Source organism: Protopterus annectens, chromosome 1.part0, assembly GCF_019279795.1.
Source record: "Protopterus annectens isolate FY-2018-M chromosome 1.part0, PAN1.0, whole genome shotgun sequence".
In the NCBI taxonomy this organism is placed as follows: domain Eukaryota; kingdom Metazoa; phylum Chordata; order Ceratodontiformes; family Protopteridae; genus Protopterus; species Protopterus annectens.
In genome coordinates, this window is record NC_056725.1 from 623,719,489 (window position 1) to 623,736,581 (window position 17,093).

Genomic DNA, 17,093 nt, shown 5'->3' on the forward strand with positions numbered 1-17,093 from the left:
GCCAACAACACTTCCATTAAGCTAGTCATCAGTTCTCCGGTCCTCAGTGAGGCACTTTTGCAGCCCCTGATGCCCGCTTCTGTGGATTCGCAGGCCACTACCGAGACCCTTTCGGAGTCCGGTATGCCACGAGACTCTTCTTCGACTAAGGATCCTGTGGATGTCTTTACCTTGGATGGGTCCGGAGCCGCTGAGCAGGCACCAGCTTCCGAGGAAGTACTTCGTACTAACGGTACTCGACACAAACAGACAACTTCTTTTGCGTCTTCAGTTCTTTCTAAAAGTACATATTTATTTTAGTTATTATTGGAGCTTGATCTGAAATAGTTATTGGCTGTATATCAAAACCTTCAATTAAATACACACGTTCCTATGATTATAATTTCTGTCTAACCTAGCCCAGTTTTTGTAGCTTGGGGAATAATATGTAAATTCTCCCTGAGCTCCTGCTACTGTACTCACATCATCTGTACCAAATTATATTTTCCCTTCTAGACCCCCCCCAGATACATCCTCACTGTTGCAAATCAAATTCCAGTCACCACATACAAGTAGTATACCCTGCTGAAAGCTGATTATTTCTCCCAGAATTTTCTTAAGCTCCACTGTAGCAGTTTTAAGTGGAATATAAATACATGCCTGCGTAATCCTCTTCCCTTGCCAGTAGCCCATTACTACTACAAATCTACCATTGCTATCTTTTTCCTCTTCTTTCGCTGTTGGAGCCACTATAGCAATTAATATAAGTACTCTCCTTTTTCTTTAACCCAGATAGTCCACTAAATAACCAACTGAAATCCTTTATTTATCAAATTCACATGTTCATTTCTTTCTAAATGCATCTCCTGTAGCATAGCTAGTTTCACTGTATATTTTTAATATAGTTCACCTGTCTTTCTTTTTTGTCTATAGCTGTGAGACAATTCACATTTAAAGATAATGTGCAAAGTGTTGTCATTATAAGAAGTTATTATTCCCACCAGTTATGTATAACAGCTTTTTTTAAATGTCTAGTTTCAGCTTTTGTGTTACATGTGTACACTAATTCTCGGCAGGTTGATTCTTTTATACAGTTGTTTCTTGTCATATCCATTTGAACCTATGTCACATCTTACAAGACTGTTTGTTTTAATGAAAACCCTCAAACAAAAAAACAACCCCCCCACGAACATCCTCACAACCTATTAGCTAATACATACACACTGGATTATTCAGTCTTGACTCCATTTAGGCATTTCTTTCATGAGGATATGCAGCAGATGTTAAAGGAGACTAGAAACCTGCTGCTAGAAAATCTTATGTTTACAAATGAATGAGGTTTTCTAAGTGGTGCTTAAATGGGAGCAGAGAATCCCTTGAGGTTAACATCCTTCTGGACTTAAGATTGCTGATTGTATGTGTCCATTTAAGTCCATTTAGCAGCCATCTCTACTTGTCTGCCAGTGGATCTCCCTCTTTCTTCAATTATTTTGTTAAAACAGTTCACGAAAGGAGTATTGCAGCTGAAGCCCTCCTCACAAGCAAATTCCTCTTTTGTGGGATTGCAACTATGTTCTAGAAAAAGTTTTCTTACTACCTTTCTAACTTGCCCCTCAAGCTGATCTGAATTGCTTAATATGGGAAAATGTTTTGCTTATTGCTTCAACATCTGCAAGGTGAGTCTCTGAGCTGCAAGCTCTTATGGTGGGACAACCTTACCTGATTTTCCACAGGGATAGGTTTTTGTTACACACTAACCCCACTTTCATGCCAAAAGTGGTCTCAGAATTCACCTTCAATAAATATATTAATCTCCCAGTGTTCTTCCCAGAACCTAAGAATAAGGGAGAAGAGGATATTTAATGCCTTGGATGTACACTGGCAGCTCAGATACTGCCTTGACAGAACAAACCCCTTTTTTAGGAAGACTGAAAGGCATTTTATTTCTTACACAGGGGCAAAGAAGGATCAACCTGTCTCTAAACAAATCACTGCATGTTGGTTGTCCTCTGATATTGTTTTTGTTACACCCACCATGGCAAGGCGAATCTAGGCAAGGTAAAGGCACAGTACATTGGGACCTTTACCTCTTCAGTGGAGTATTGGAAAAGAGTGGACTTCAAAAGTATTCTATAGGCAGTAACTTGGTCATCTAACCTTACCTTTATGAAGGACAACAAACTGGATGCCTTTTTGTATCCAGAACAGGCTTCTCTAGAACTGTTCTCCTGGGGCTCCTGGACCCTTATCCTTACAGGTTGGATAAACTGTGGGAATCTAACCATATGCCAGTAAGCCAGTGTGTTTTGCTGAACATAGTATAGTTGTGCAAGTCCTACTTACCTGTAACAGTAGATATTCATGGAACACACTTACTTACTTATTAGCAATATCCACCCACTATCCCACTTTTTTGGATGTGCATAGCTTGGGGTGGAGTTGCCACTGAGTTGTACTCTGACTTTTTTTGTTGTGTGTGGTTTTCGGTGTGGAACAGTAGGTGTTTGCAAGCTTGCGTTTCCATCTTCTTTCTGGCCCTTAAAAAACTGAAAGAGTCCTGTCTGTTGGTCTGAAAGGCAGTCCCTGTGCTTTCAGATGATTGATCCATCAGACCTGCAGACATACGGTGGGGGGAGCTCTTAGTTTTGTTAGACTGCCAGTAACAGGGTGACAAGGTACTACTAACCCGATACCAGTAAGGCAGTGTGATCTATGGATTTCTACTGTTACTGGTAAGTAGAATTTAAATTTACACAACTGTACTTTCCGTCTGTTGGTTGCCTGTGAATGTGAGAGAAGCTAGTTATTAATTTAGATTAAATATCTCTGAAGAAAAGTCCGTTGCACTGTTCACTGATTGTTTATTGATTATGAAGCATTGGATTCTGCATTTCCTAAATGTTAAGTTGTGAATATTTGTGTAAGTTTGTTTTTATAAGTACACTAATAAAAATTATTTTGCTTTTACTTAGTTGTCATGGATGATGATGATGACCAATGCCTGCTAGATATTCTAGGGTAAGTTTTCATCTGCATCCTAGTTTTTTTATATAATCTTATGTTCTAGCCACTTGGCTGTTCTCACTAGTCTTCCATATCAAACTAATGCCTGCATATTGCTGAGATAAATTAAAAGATATGTTATCCTTCTGTCAGGTGTCTTCTCCTACAGAATAGGGTTGGTTATCTTAGGTAAAGCACTGTGGGTAAATGTTTGCCCTCTTCTACCATGGGCCTTCAAAAGGAAAAAAATGCATTCTTAACCGTTGTAACACCAATCAAGCACTCAGGGAACAAATATCACATTAACCATATTAGTTGTAAGTCTGAAATGTGGTAGCAAAGTGATTAATGGCAGTAATGGACAGAGACTGGGATATGTTGATGCCTAACTTCAGGGCTTAATAGAACTGGCAGGAGAAGAAGTGTTTATGGTGCAGTAGCAACATGTGTTCGAGATGATACAAAAGGCTCCATCAAAGAGATTAACAGTGATGAGGAGAGGAAAGGAAAAGAAGACTTATATTTGTTCTTAAGGATGGAAAGAAAGGCTGTGCTTGTGAGGTAACTGTCCTATATAAACCACCAAACTGTGTGCAGAGAAATATGATTGCCTCAAAAGCAGAATTAGTGGATGAGCTATGAAAAAGAAAATCTTAATTTTTGGAAAGTTAGTTGTTTTGTTTTGTTAACCTGTAAGCCCATTGGATACAAAAGTTCATTTTCAGGGATGACCTGAGCTTATTGCCTGGTTTATTCACTTACTCAGAGTTGCACAGCAGGCAGTTGGAGAATCAAGGAGTCAAATCTTTACTTACAGGAAGCAACTCACTAATAGCTCATAACCTTAATCCTCTACACTGTCAGAAAAGTCATGTACTACTGACTAGTAAAGTTTTCACATCTAGGGTTAAGACATTGATAGAAGTAGTAGAAGCTTTGAGGGAAGATGATCCTTCGTAGAGAGTGAGGTATCCAACCAGGAAGGGTGAATATCTTTGACCTTGTTCTGACTAATGCATAGAGGATGACATGAGCTGAGGTGAGCATGCCACTGGGGCAGCAGTGATCATGCTATTCTGTGTATTACTATTTCTGGATGTATCTAAGGATGTGCCACAAGAACAAGTGTCTGTGGTGGCAGAAGGGAAGATTTCAGTTGATTGAAAAATATAGTATTAAAATGTAAATGAATATAAAAGAGTAGCAGGAACTAAGAACTGTGTAGGAGCTATAGAACTGCATTAAAGAAAGGCCAAGAAAGAGGACAAGTTTTGTGTCCGAAGAAGATGAAAGTATAAGAAGAGACAGCCTAGCCAAACAGAGAACAAGGAAGAAATAAGTTAGGTTGTCAGTGAGAATACGAAGATTTGGAGAAGGATCAAAACTGGGAGATGGAAAAAGAAAAAAAAAAACTTTGAGGATACCACAAAAAAGGCAACAAAGCTCATCTGTGGGTTGTTACTCTGCTTAGGTGTTCATAAGTCATATATTTGAAGCTTATTTACTTGGCACCCACTGAGCATCCCATCCCAAAGCAGTTTTCATATCCTCTAACAAAATTTTACATTATCTAACATCAGGCAGCCTTCTGTATGAGTGAATTTACGAAGTTTTGTCCTTTCCAGTTTGGCATTTTTTAAGATGCTGCTTGTCTTGGGGGTGTGTGTGCTCTATGTTACTAAACATCATGATGTCCAAAGTAGGAAACTATGCCTAATCTCTGAACCTTTCAGTTATTTTGTTCTGCATGTATATTTAGGTCTTATTCTTTTCATTCTTCATGGGAAGTTGCCTGCATGTGATCATGTGACCATCCAGTACTAAGATAGGACCCACACTGGCACTACATCTGCTATATGAAAGGGTAGCTTGACATCAAACACTGCTAAGTGCTAGCAGTATAATGCAACCACTGGTCAGCGTGGGAAGGTTGGTATATATTCACTACTCAGAGAATAAATGAGGTTGAAAGTGCCCATTGCGGGGTTTGTCAGGAGGATCTCACACCCTGCCACTGGCCTTTGCTGGAACACTATCAAGAGTGAAAGAACTGGAAGTACATAAGTTCATGTGAAATTACTTCCTTGTCCCATTGTGTTACGTCGTCAATCTTAACTATCAAGGGTTCGAGTTTGCTCTCTTATTCCACTTCTTCAGATGAGGAGACATCAGACACACACCTCAGCTTCCACCTGGATTTGTAGCCATTGCTCTTCTTCAGTGGATCAGCCTGCTTGTACCTATAATTGGCTACATCCTAGGGGAAATCCTCTAGAAGCACCTAGCCATAGATCAGTGGTAGTATTTGGGTCTGAGTACTTTCTTCCCCAGCCTTCCCCAAAGTTCAATACTGTCAGATGTCCCACGTTGAAGAGAGTTCATTGGGTCCTCTCACATCAGGGTTTGCAGTTGATACCCTAGACTTCATGTAGCTGTTTGAGGTCTGGTGTGATCTGTCATCACAGTTGTAGGAATGCATCGTTAGGGAACATGGCCACTAACAGTACCAGGCAGACTGCCAAAGACTTCTTTCAGATACAGCCACTTAGACTTTGCTGGAATTACCCGACACAACCCTGGTCCTTCTCTTCCACTCAACACAAGCAAAGAGAGTGAAGGACCAGAAGGAACAGACAAAAAAAAAAAAAAACAAGAACATAGCAAGCTGTCTAAGGAAACAGGCCTAGTGGATCCTAATCTCAGGGGCCCTGCAAAGAGCAGCCATGACTCGGCTGGACACCTGTATGTCCCTTCTCCCCCAAGCCCTACTCCAACTCTTCCTGCCTCTTCTCCTTCAAAACTAGGAGGAAGAATATCTCTGTTTTTAAAAAAGTGGACAAATGTCATTCAGGACCAGTGGGTCATACACATAATAAAAAACAGGTTACAAACTACAGTTTGCGTCACTCTCAGTGCCAGCAGATATTCCTTCCTTCCATTCCAAAAGGACAACTGCAGGAGGCATTAGTAAAGTTAGATCTGTTGCTAACTCATGGCTCCATAGAACCAGTACCCTCTGAAAGAAATGGGCACAGGCTTTTCTTAGTGCCAAGAAAAGAGGAAACCTGAAGGCCAGTCTTGGACCTATCAAGGTTAAACGGGTTCATGCTTGTCCAGAAATTCCAAATGCTCACTCTGCAAAAAAAATCTGTCCGTGTTATCAAATTTCCTTTCTTCTTAGTCACCCAAGACCTAAAAGATGCTTATCTCTACATCCCCACTGCAAGATCTCACAGGAAATATCTGCACTTCAGTGCAGGTGGAAAACATTATCAGTTTTTTGCTCTGCCCTTTGGCTTGTCTACTTTGCCCAGAGTTTTCACAAAGTGTCTGGCCTCAGTAACTGCTTTCTATAAGGGAAACTGCATTCAGTTTTACCTCTGTCTGGACAATTGCCTGATTCAGGCCAGTGCAGTCAAGGAACTGAAGTCATCCTTTCACTTGACCATGACCATTTTCTCTCAACTCTGGGTTTCATTCTCAATGTAAAGAAGTCAAATCTTCCTAACCCAGTACTTTCAGTCCATTTTGAACCAATCAGTCATCACAGCCAAGAAATCCTGTGAGCCTTGGGATGCATGGCTCCATGCATTTTGAAGGTTCCCCTGGCAAAATTGCATGAGGAAAATTCAATGGTACCTCAAAATGTTTGGTATTAACACAGACCTAAGTCAACCACAAGATACAGCTTCTTTCTTGCCTAAGAAAAGGTATTAAATTGGGGGATCCAAGCTTGCAGTCTAATCAAAGGAGTAGCCTTCCAAATCCAGACAGAAAATCAAATCCTAACTACCAGTGAGCTTCAAGTTCAGAGAAAGTGGGATCAAACATTCCTAAGAAATCATATCAACCAAAAAGAAATGTTGGCAGTCCATAGATGCACTATGGCATTCAAAGAACTCTGGAAGCCATCAGTTCTGTTAGTAAAAACTGACAACATCTCAGTGATGTGGTACATAAACAGGGAGGAACTCACTCTTACTCTCTGTGTAGCTTAGCCATGCAGCTCTGGGAAGCGACTTGGTCCATGGGTCTACATTTGTTGGCCCAGTACCTTCCAGGGAACAGCAATCGTTTAGCATACCACCTCAGCAGGTCACAGGCAGACCCACATAAGTGGGCATTAAATAAAGTAATTTTTCTAAGAAATGGGGTGTGCCAGAAATAGAGTTTTTTGACACAAAAGAAAACAGACAATTAGAAAAGTATTGCACAAGGACCAAAGATATCAGGGCCTTGAGGAACAACACCTTCTGCTTTCACTGGCAGGTCTGTTTCTCCATGTCTTCCCTTCCCTGTCTCTAAAACCCAAGGTTACTACTAAAGATAAGATAGAAAGGCCCAAGGGTGATCCCAGTAGTACCCTTTTGTCCAAGGCAGAATTGGTTTCCCCTGTTTCACAACCTGACCAAGCAAGAACCTTGATTCCTACCTCAGAAAGTAAATCTTTTAACCCAGAACAAGGGAACTGTCATACACTCGACCTTTGTACCTTCAGGTTGTCTTCCTGGATTGTTTAATCCTTTCCCCTCAGGGATATCTTGTGATAAGGATGTCCTGGGAATTCTGAAAGAGGCCAAAAAAGCAAGTACTAGAAAGTCATGCATGTCAAAATAGAAAAGATTTACAGTCTAGTGCTACTCCAAAGGTCATTTATCTCTATCAGTAAAACTTCCTCTGGTGCTAAACTATTTACCGGAGCTGTTCAGCTCAAGCCATTGTCACTTTTCTGTCAGAATTCATGCATCAGCCATCTCTGCCTGCCTCCCTGTGCAGCCCCATCTATTTTCTAACCTCTTTTTTGAAAAAAAAAACAAAACAAAAAAAAAAAAAAAACAATTTGCAGCCCTTAGTGCTTTTGGTATGTTTGCTTCATAGACTTCACTCACTAGCATTCTTTAGAACAACACTCTAATATTACAGTTACACCATTTGGTCTTCTTGAGTAGGAGTCTATCAGCATGGCACATCTTGACTTGGCAATATTTTCCCACTCGTCCTTGCAAAAGCGCTCCAAATCTGTCAGATTGCGAGGGCTTCTCTTGTGCACAGCCCTCTTCAGGTCACCCCAAAGATTTTCTGTTGGATTTTTTTATATCCACTGTATATATGCTTATATAGAAAAATCTTAGGATAGGGAAAATAGTGTTGATATAGTGTACCCTTTTTTCTGTGTTTTCTTTACACGTAAGTGTGTGTGTGTGTGTGTGTGCGTGCGCGCGCATATACATACATACACACACACACACACACACACGTGTGTGTACATACATACATATATATATATATATATATATATATATGTGTGTGTGTGTGTGTGTGTATATTTATATATATATATATGTATATTTATATATATATATATATATATATATATATATGTATTTATATATATATATATATATGTATATATATATATATATATATATATATATATATATATATATATATGTATGTATTTATATATACATATATATATATATATATGTATTTATATATACATATATATATATATATATATGTATTTATATATGTATTTATATATATATATATATGTATATATATATATATATATATGTATATATATATATATATATAAAAATATATATATATATATATATATAAATATACACACACACATATATATATATATATATATATATATATGTATGTACACACGTGTGCATGTGTGTATGTATATGCGCACGCACACACACTTGCGTGTAAAGAAAACACAGAAAAAAGGTACACTATATCAACACTATTTTCCCTATCCTAAGATTTTTCTATATAAGTATATATATATATATATATATATATATATATATATATATATACATATATATATATATATATATATATGCATCATTTCTGCTTATAGTATACAGGGTGAAGCTTTTATTGTAATTTTTCCAAGTGTGATAACTTTGTTCTAAGAAGTCCACTGCTTTCAAGAAGTTTTCAGCCTTGGGGACACAAGATACCCCCCTCAACACCCCTATTCCCTCTGTGTTTTTTTGTGTAGCTCCATCTCATTTGCAGGAAAGTTGTAGCATCTGTGCTACTTTTGATACCAGAGCACTTCAAGGCAGAAGGGAGAAACTTATTCTCAAAGGCTTACTTCCCCCTCAGATTGGGTCCAAAATCTCTTCTGAGGCCATGGTGCCTTCTACTTCTCCATCTAGCGATGTAAAGAGAGAGAGAGAGAGAGAAATCCAAGGAGAAAGAGAGAGAAAGATCTAATGAGAAACGCAGAGACAAGATGAGAGGAGACAAGAAGAGAGGGTAGAAAAATCGATGAAAAAGTCTCTGGATCCATCCGTTCTCCCAGCTCCAGCACCTAAATTGTCGAGGCAGTCAGATCCTCCTACAACTCAGATCTGAACTTCCCCGGTGAAACATACCTTTTCTTCAGGGCCGGCCAGCCTCAGACTTTGCTCATGTATACTTAAACAAAAAATACCATCAAGACCAACAACTGTAGCTTTTTCTTCGAGGTCTGGTCAGTCCACCAGAAGTCTAACCATGTTGGATATTGACCGTATGATGAGGGAATTTCTGAGGACATAGGTTCAGCTTTGGGTTATCCTGGCACCATCCCGTAGGAGAGGACTGGGAACAGGCCCTTCAACACCATCCAATCTTTTTCTGACGCCATCTCCCTTTCCGGAGTCAACAGTTATGAGTCTGAACCTCTCTGCCACACAGAGGTCCTCCTTGGAGCTGACCTGTTTTGGAGTCAGGAAGCCTACAGAGTCTGTGATGAGTAGTTTCTCCTTGGCTATTTTAGCTGAGTCAGTTTTTGAGGCTGTGGAAAGTGCTTTGGTTGAGCCAAAGAGACTGGTGTCTGCACTAAGTTGGGATCCACAACATCTCCCAATGGATCCTCTTTCCTCTCATTTGAGTTGATAGGAACAGGCAGACCCAGCTAGCTTCGAGGCAGCTCGACATTTGAGCTCCCCATCTGACTCCGGTATCTCCATCAGAGTCCCTACGACATATGCTGCAAAAAAGGACATGCAAATGGAAAAAGTTAGACTACTCTCCAAAGTCTGTTACTGAAGGCACAGCCTTAAATGATGGAGAACGATCCCCAAGATCCCCTCCCCAAGGATGTCTCCTTTGGGGATATTCTGGAATTTATGATGCAGGGGGGATGGCACACAGTAACTCCTTCAGATGAGTCCGTGTTCCTTGAAGCTTTGTGATCTGGCCCATTGAAGTTCTCAGTGGTCCTACCTCCTGATACATTAATGGATCTTGTCGCTTTGAAGGCTTGGAAGTAACCTGATGTGTCAGAACCTGTTCTGAATAAAAAGGACAAAATTTTGGATGCCTGGAAATATAAAAAAAACTGGTCAAAGAGCGCCCCTGCCCCCCTGTAGATACCATAGTAGTAACAGCAGGCAGAAAGAAGAAGCTATCTGAAGAAAGTTCTTTTGTCCATCCCCCTAACAGGGAGTCAAGGGCATTGAATAATCTAGAGAAATGGACCCATGCATCAGCGACCTTCACACTTTGAGTGCTGAACTATATGGCACACCTCACATGCTTCCAAAGAGACTTGATCAAGGAGACTTTCAAGTCTCTTTCAGGTAACTCACCTATGAACGTCCAAAAAATGGTGAACACCCAAATGTCTACCCTACAATCTGCCTCAAACATGGCCATGTGACAGCTGTGTAACCCAGTTGATGGTGCATCAGGGACAGCCAGTACTGGTATTGCCATGCCTGGATATGGCTATGTGATTTTGAGGAAAGTTTCAAGGCATCCTTTATCAATGCCCCCTACAATGGTTCCACACTGTTTGGAGTTAAAGTAAAAGAAACTCTTACCAGGAGTGAGCAGGACAGTAAGACCTGTTCACTCCCGGTAAGCAAGCAGGATGGGAAGGTCTTGTCTGCAGTGGGAAACCATTCTTCTACTCCTCAAAGCTGCTTTTCCAGGAATAAAACAGGAGGTAGAAAACTGTGGTTAAAAAATCACAAGGTTTTCACCAAAGCACTCCTGGAGATAGAGCTCTCTGAGGCAGAGGTGGCAGCAATCTGAATGGATGCTGCTCAAGACTACGAAGCAGACTGTCAAATCAGGGTTTCCTTGAGCCCTTCACTGAGAAAGTTTACCAGCGTCCCTGAACATGTGCCTGACTGCTGCTGGAGGTAGTCAGGGGATGCTTAACCTTACGCCCTTTAGCCTAACAAGCCATAACTTCTGATTCATGGATGCAAAGGGTAATCACCAGAGGCTATACCATACCCTTTTTTGCTTCCCCAAAGAAAAGATTGAAGATTCTCAATATGCCACCCAATCAGCTGGAATCCTTAGCAGCAGAAGTATCAAAGCTGTTAAACAAGAGAGTCATGCAGATGATCCCCCCCCAAACCAATAAGGATCCAGAGTCTGTCCCAGGTTCTTTTTAGTTCCAAAAATGACAGGGTACCTTAGACCAGTATTGGTTCTCAGCATCCTAAATGCTGTATGTCAGACAGAATTCCGGATGGTCACAGTGCAGTCCATTTTATTTATATTGAGAAAGGAGGATTGGAGGTACTTGCAGGATGCCTACTACTTTATGAAGGTCCAGAGACACTCCAGGAGATTTCTCCATTTCTGGCTGGGAGCCAATCATTATCAGTTAAAGGTACTGCCATTCAGTCTGGCTACAGCCTTCCAGCTATTCACCAAGGTTATGGCAGTAGTAGCAGCTCATCTCTGATTGCAGGTGATCAAGTCTTCCTGTATTTTGATGATTGGCTTCTAACTGCTGCCTCCAAGGATGTACTACTACAACATCAAGCATTCGTCCTCACTCTTGCAAACAAATTGGGAGTATCAGTCAATCACAAGAAAAGCAAACTGTGTCCCATGCAGAACATAGGATTTATAGTGTGCCAGACAGATAACAGCCCAACAAATTGCAAAAATCCTCCTTGTAAGAGTACAGTTATTAAGGTTTTTAGCCTATCAGATGATGAAACATCCATGCCACAGATAAGACTTGTTCTCCATCTTTAGGGCTGATGGCCTGTACTATTACTCTGGTCTCATTAGCAAGATATCACATGAGAGTCCTTCAGTGGATACTGGCAGTAAAATGGTCACAGAAACTTGGCTGCCTTTATACTGGAATATGACTCACTCAGATATGCTGGGATCATATACATTTGTGGATCACATCTTTGTCAGTGGTGTAGGGCACCCCTTTTTGCCCACCTGCTCTCAGGGCCACAGTCACTACATACATGTCACTTCTAGGGTGGGGGATACTTTGAAGGGAAGATAGTTCAAGGGAATTAGTCATCAGCAGAAGCCAAACTTCACATCACTGTCTTCAGGACCTCCTACCCATGGGTGTAACTTCCATTCACACAGATAATATATCAGTGGTCTGGCCATATCAACAGCCAGGGTGGGACATGTTTGTACCCTCCTTGCCAAGAAGCCATGTGAGTCTGGCAAAGGACGATGTCTTTCTAGTGGCAATGCACATGCCTGAGATGTCCAATATATTAGCAGACTGGTTGAGCAGGACTATCCTACTACCTCAGGAGTGGTCTCTCAAGCAAACAGTGGCAATGGAGAATTTCAGCTGCTGGGGACAACCTTGCCCTGACCCTTTGCTTCCTACCTCAACAACTAATGCAGCAGTTATTTCACCCTCATCCCTCCACAGGGACAGTCACCGAGAGATGCTGTGGTCCACTTTTGTCCCACAGGTCTCCTTTACACTTTTTCACCAATACCTCTTCTTACAAAGTTCATTCAAAAAGCCATGAGGTGCAAGACCAGAGTAATACTCATTATCTCCTTTTGACCTTGATAGGTATGGTTCCCCTTTCTTTGGCCTCAACTACTAAACTCACCATGGATACTGGATCCCATTCCAAATCTACTCCATCACCAGTCTGGGATACCTGTACCAGCTCTTCAGTCCTTAAAACTAACTGCATGGTTTCTCCAGTTTTAATAATAGCCTGAGATGCCAGGCTTTCTTATCCTGTACTCCACATAATTTCTCCTTCTCAGAAGGAACCAACCAAAAAGGCCTACAAAAACAAATGGAAAAGAATCGATATATGGGCATTCTTGAAAAGCTTAGACCCTGTCTTAGCCCCTCTACAAGCAGTACTGGATTTTTTTTCTGAACTTTTTATGTGAGGTTCCTTCCAGTTACTCTACTATGAAAGTCCATATGGACGCCATTTCAAATTTTCACATAGGACATAATGATTCTTCTATTGCATCACTTAAGGTGACCGAAGCTTTCCTTAAGGGAATGCTTCTATTGAAATCACCTGTTCAAGATCCAGTTCTGCCATGGGACATTACAATTTTACTTCAGTTGTTGACACAAAAGCCCTTTGAACTGGAAGCATTAACTGATTTAAAATTCTTCTTTTGGAGGACTATTTTTTTCTGGTTGCCATCACATCAGCAAGACAAGTTTCAGAACTTCAAGCACTTTCATGCTAGCTACATTTCCTTATTTTCCACAAGACTTTAGAAAATCAGACCATCTGTTTGTCTCTTTTTCCAAAACAAAGCTAGGACAACTGGTATCAAAAGTCACACTTTCTGGGTGGCTAGCAGATTGCATTTCCTTTGTTTAGAAGACTTGAGGGCTGTCTTTACAGTCTAAATCTAAGGCTCCTTCTGCCAGAGTTATGGTGACTTCAACAGCTTATAAAAACAGTACCTGTCAGTGACGTATGTGCAGCAGCAACTTGGTCAACACCTCAAATGTTTATATCTTGTTACAAATTGGATGTGCAGTCTAGAGCTCGCACATTCTTTGGCTCTGCCATGCTTAAGAATATCCTTCGTTGAGTCCACCTAGGCCCTTTTTAGGTAGCTTGGGAATCTGTCCCACACATTGAATCAGATGAAAATAGATAGCATGGGATATAAAAGTTATGTACTTACTATAATGATATATCCATGTTGTCCTATTTTCATCTATTTCAACCTCCTTACCTTCTTCCCACTTCCAAGTTGTCATTTTACATCTTCTGGGGCTCAATCAGACCTTGACAGGACTCTTTGTTTCTCCCTGTTTTACTTTCATTCCATAGTGAACAATTTTGCAAAATCCCATTTTATTTCTTCTTGCAGTTGTTGAGACCCTTTGAAATCAGTCAGCAAACTCGATCTGAGGTAAATCAGCCAAGAGGAAAGAATTCTGGGTAGGCGAGGAGTCAGAGCTGTCAGATCTACTACTGTAGTATAAGGTACCAAGGTCAGATCTGACCAGATCCAATAACCTACACGTTGAACCAGATGAAAACAGGACAACACGGATCTATCGTCATGGTTAGTATGTAACTTTTGCTTCTAAAGACCTTAAATAATTTCTGGTCTCCAAGATCTGCAAGTTGTCTCAGACAACACCACAGTGATGTGTTATGCAAATAAATGAGGGGGTACCAGAACTTATCCCTTTTGCAGACTTGCCATGATGGCCTGAGAGGAAGCACCTCAGTTCAGTTTGACTCTTTAGGCTTCTTACATTCCATCAGAGCAAAACATTTGAGCTGATAAACTGAGCTAGAGCAGGACAGATCCTGACAGAGGGAAATTACACCAGGGGGTCTTCAGGAACTAATCCATCAGTGGGGAATACCTCAAACAGATCTGTTTGCCTCCTCCTTTCAAAACAGTCAGGTAAAGAAATTCCAGGATTCCTTGCAGACAGGCCTTGAAGATGGCTACTTTCTCTATTCCATGCATGGCATTGTTCCTGTATGCCTTTTCCTCCCTTTTGACTGTTATCTGAGGTTCTGCAAAAGATCCAGGAGGACTCCCCAAAGGTAGTGATTGTGACATCCTTTAGGACCAGGCTACAGTGTTTTTTCCTTTTTTTCAAAAATGGCCAAGGGCAGTTGCCATAGCCTTCCTCACAGACTGGATTTACTCACACAAGATGGGTTGGTTGGTACACCTCAACTCGAAAATGCTTGAGTTGACTGTTCGATTATAAACATTTTAATACCTTTAAGGCATCTTTTGTTTCTGAGGATGTGCAGCAGGTACTAAAGGAGGTTAAAAACCTGCTTCTAGCAAATCATATGTGAGAATTTGGAAAAGATTTTCTGGTTGGTGCCATACCAAGAATCGGGACCATTTCAAGGCCTCAATGCCTCTGATTCATAGAATGTCTGTGTGATATTCTGGCCTTTCTTACTTTTCTATCTAGATTCATCTTTTACCCATTTCTGCTTGTCTGTCCTTAGATCCTTCTTTCTTCCTACCCTCAAGTCAAGCAGTTTTTGAAAGGGCTACATATTCATCTGCCTAGAAAACAGATGGCTCCTCCTTGGAATCCTAACTTTGTGATAGAAACGCTAACACATCTTCATCCAGCTCATCAGGCTGATTTGAGGCTCTTAACTTGGAAAACTGTATTACTCATTGCCCTGCCTTCTGCAGGAAAGGGTGTCTGAGTTGCAAGTCTGTATCATGAGTCAGTACTAACTAATTTTCCACAAGGACATGATTTAATTGAGAACAAGTACTTTTTTTATGCCTAAAGTGGTTTAAGAGTTTGCCTTGAGCCTGTGTATTAATCTCCCTGTGTTCTATCCAGAACGTGAAAGCAAGGAAGAAAGAATCTTACACACACACACACACACACACACACACACACACACACACACACACACTGGATGTTCACAGGCAGCTTAAATGCTACTTGGACAGAACAAAATACTTTGGGAAGGCTGAGCAGCTGTTTGTTTTCTATGAAGGTAATAAGAAAGGACAACTAGTGTCAAAGCAGATAGTTTACAGATGGTTATCTCATAGGCTCATAGGTAGGTACTAGGCTATCAGCCCTGGGGCCTATATAAAAAGGAGCCAGAAAGGTTCCCTGGCTTTCGCCACCCAAGAAAATTATTTTCCTGTGCCCCTGTCAAGCAGTGCAGCAGAAGCGATCATGCTATTTCTTTCTGCTATTCTCACAACACGTCACTTCCATATAATGTCAAGGCTCACTCTACATGGACTGTGGCTTCTTCTGTGTATTTTGGAAAGGGGTTGACTCTAGACATATTCTAGAGGCAGCAACTTGGTCCTCTGTACAGACTTTTACAAAACATTACAAACAGAATCCTTTTCCCTGTCCATTACTTACAACAGTCATTTTCCAGGTTCCTGGATTGTTAATCTTTACTCCCTGTATAATCCTTAGATGTGGTAATTTATCCAAATATCTTAGCCTACTGCAACAGTGATGTAATGCTGAACATAGTACAATTGTGTAAGTAAAATTGCCATTACAGTAGATGTTCTAATACATCACTGTTAGAGTAGCCAACCATTCCTTCTATCACCCTTGTTCTGTTTGTAATGTATTGCTAGAGTGTGGCTGTATATATTCATGTGTATATAGTTACCTATGTTATTTGGTGTATTGTTCCTTTCCTAGCATTTACCTTTCAGAGCTGTAGCCTCTGTTCTTGAGGCAAGGAAGTCCTGAAGCTTTCAGCACCCAGATTGTTGCTTTTAAGTGGCTCTGTTGTAGCCCCCAGCAATTAGGATGGGTAGAAAATGCCTGAAGCTTTGAAAGCTGGCCAGTGGTCATATCCTGGGCAGGATGTAACCCTAATAGCTTAGGCTGTTGCAGCAACAGTGGTCTATTAGAACATTTACTAAGTTGAATTACACAACTGTACTTTACAGGGCAACTGAGTTGCTAGGCCATTTCCACTTTGCCAGTACCCACTCTTAGGCCCTGCCTCTGTTTTTTAAGCAGATCCAAGCCAGTCATATTAGTGAATTTATGAATGTTCACCCAGTTGTCCAGCTCCTTTTTAATGCTGCTTAACTCGGAGAGGGAGTTTGTTCCAGAGAAGGGGTAGGTACTGCATGCCAAATTCATCCTCCCTTTCTTGTCTTATTTGTTTGTTGAAGTAGATCTCTGGCCCTACTGTTAGTTGGACTGTTTGATTTATTGAAGTGCAATTGTTCTTGAGCTATTGGATCTCTTATAACCCTATAAGCAAGGCACGAATCAACCATAAGCAGTCTGTATGAAACTGAGTATATGGATAAATCCTCCAGTCTTTCTTGGCAGATCAAATATTTTAAGTCCCTGATCTTTTTAGTTACAA

The 17,093-nt window shown here is 40.7% G+C and overlaps 1 protein-coding gene across 1 annotated transcript in view; it reads left to right on the forward strand.

The window, feature by feature from the left end:
• Nucleotides 1-17,093, forward strand: part of BICRAL (BICRA like chromatin remodeling complex associated protein) — a 1,536,848-nt gene that overhangs the window by 569,540 nt on the left and 950,215 nt on the right. The window contains exon 4 of the mRNA XM_044061908.1: nt 2,952-2,997. Coding sequence (XP_043917843.1) covers nt 2,957-2,997 — 41 coding nt within the window. The 5' untranslated portion in view covers nt 2,952-2,956. The remainder of the gene's footprint in view (nt 1-2,951; nt 2,998-17,093) is intronic.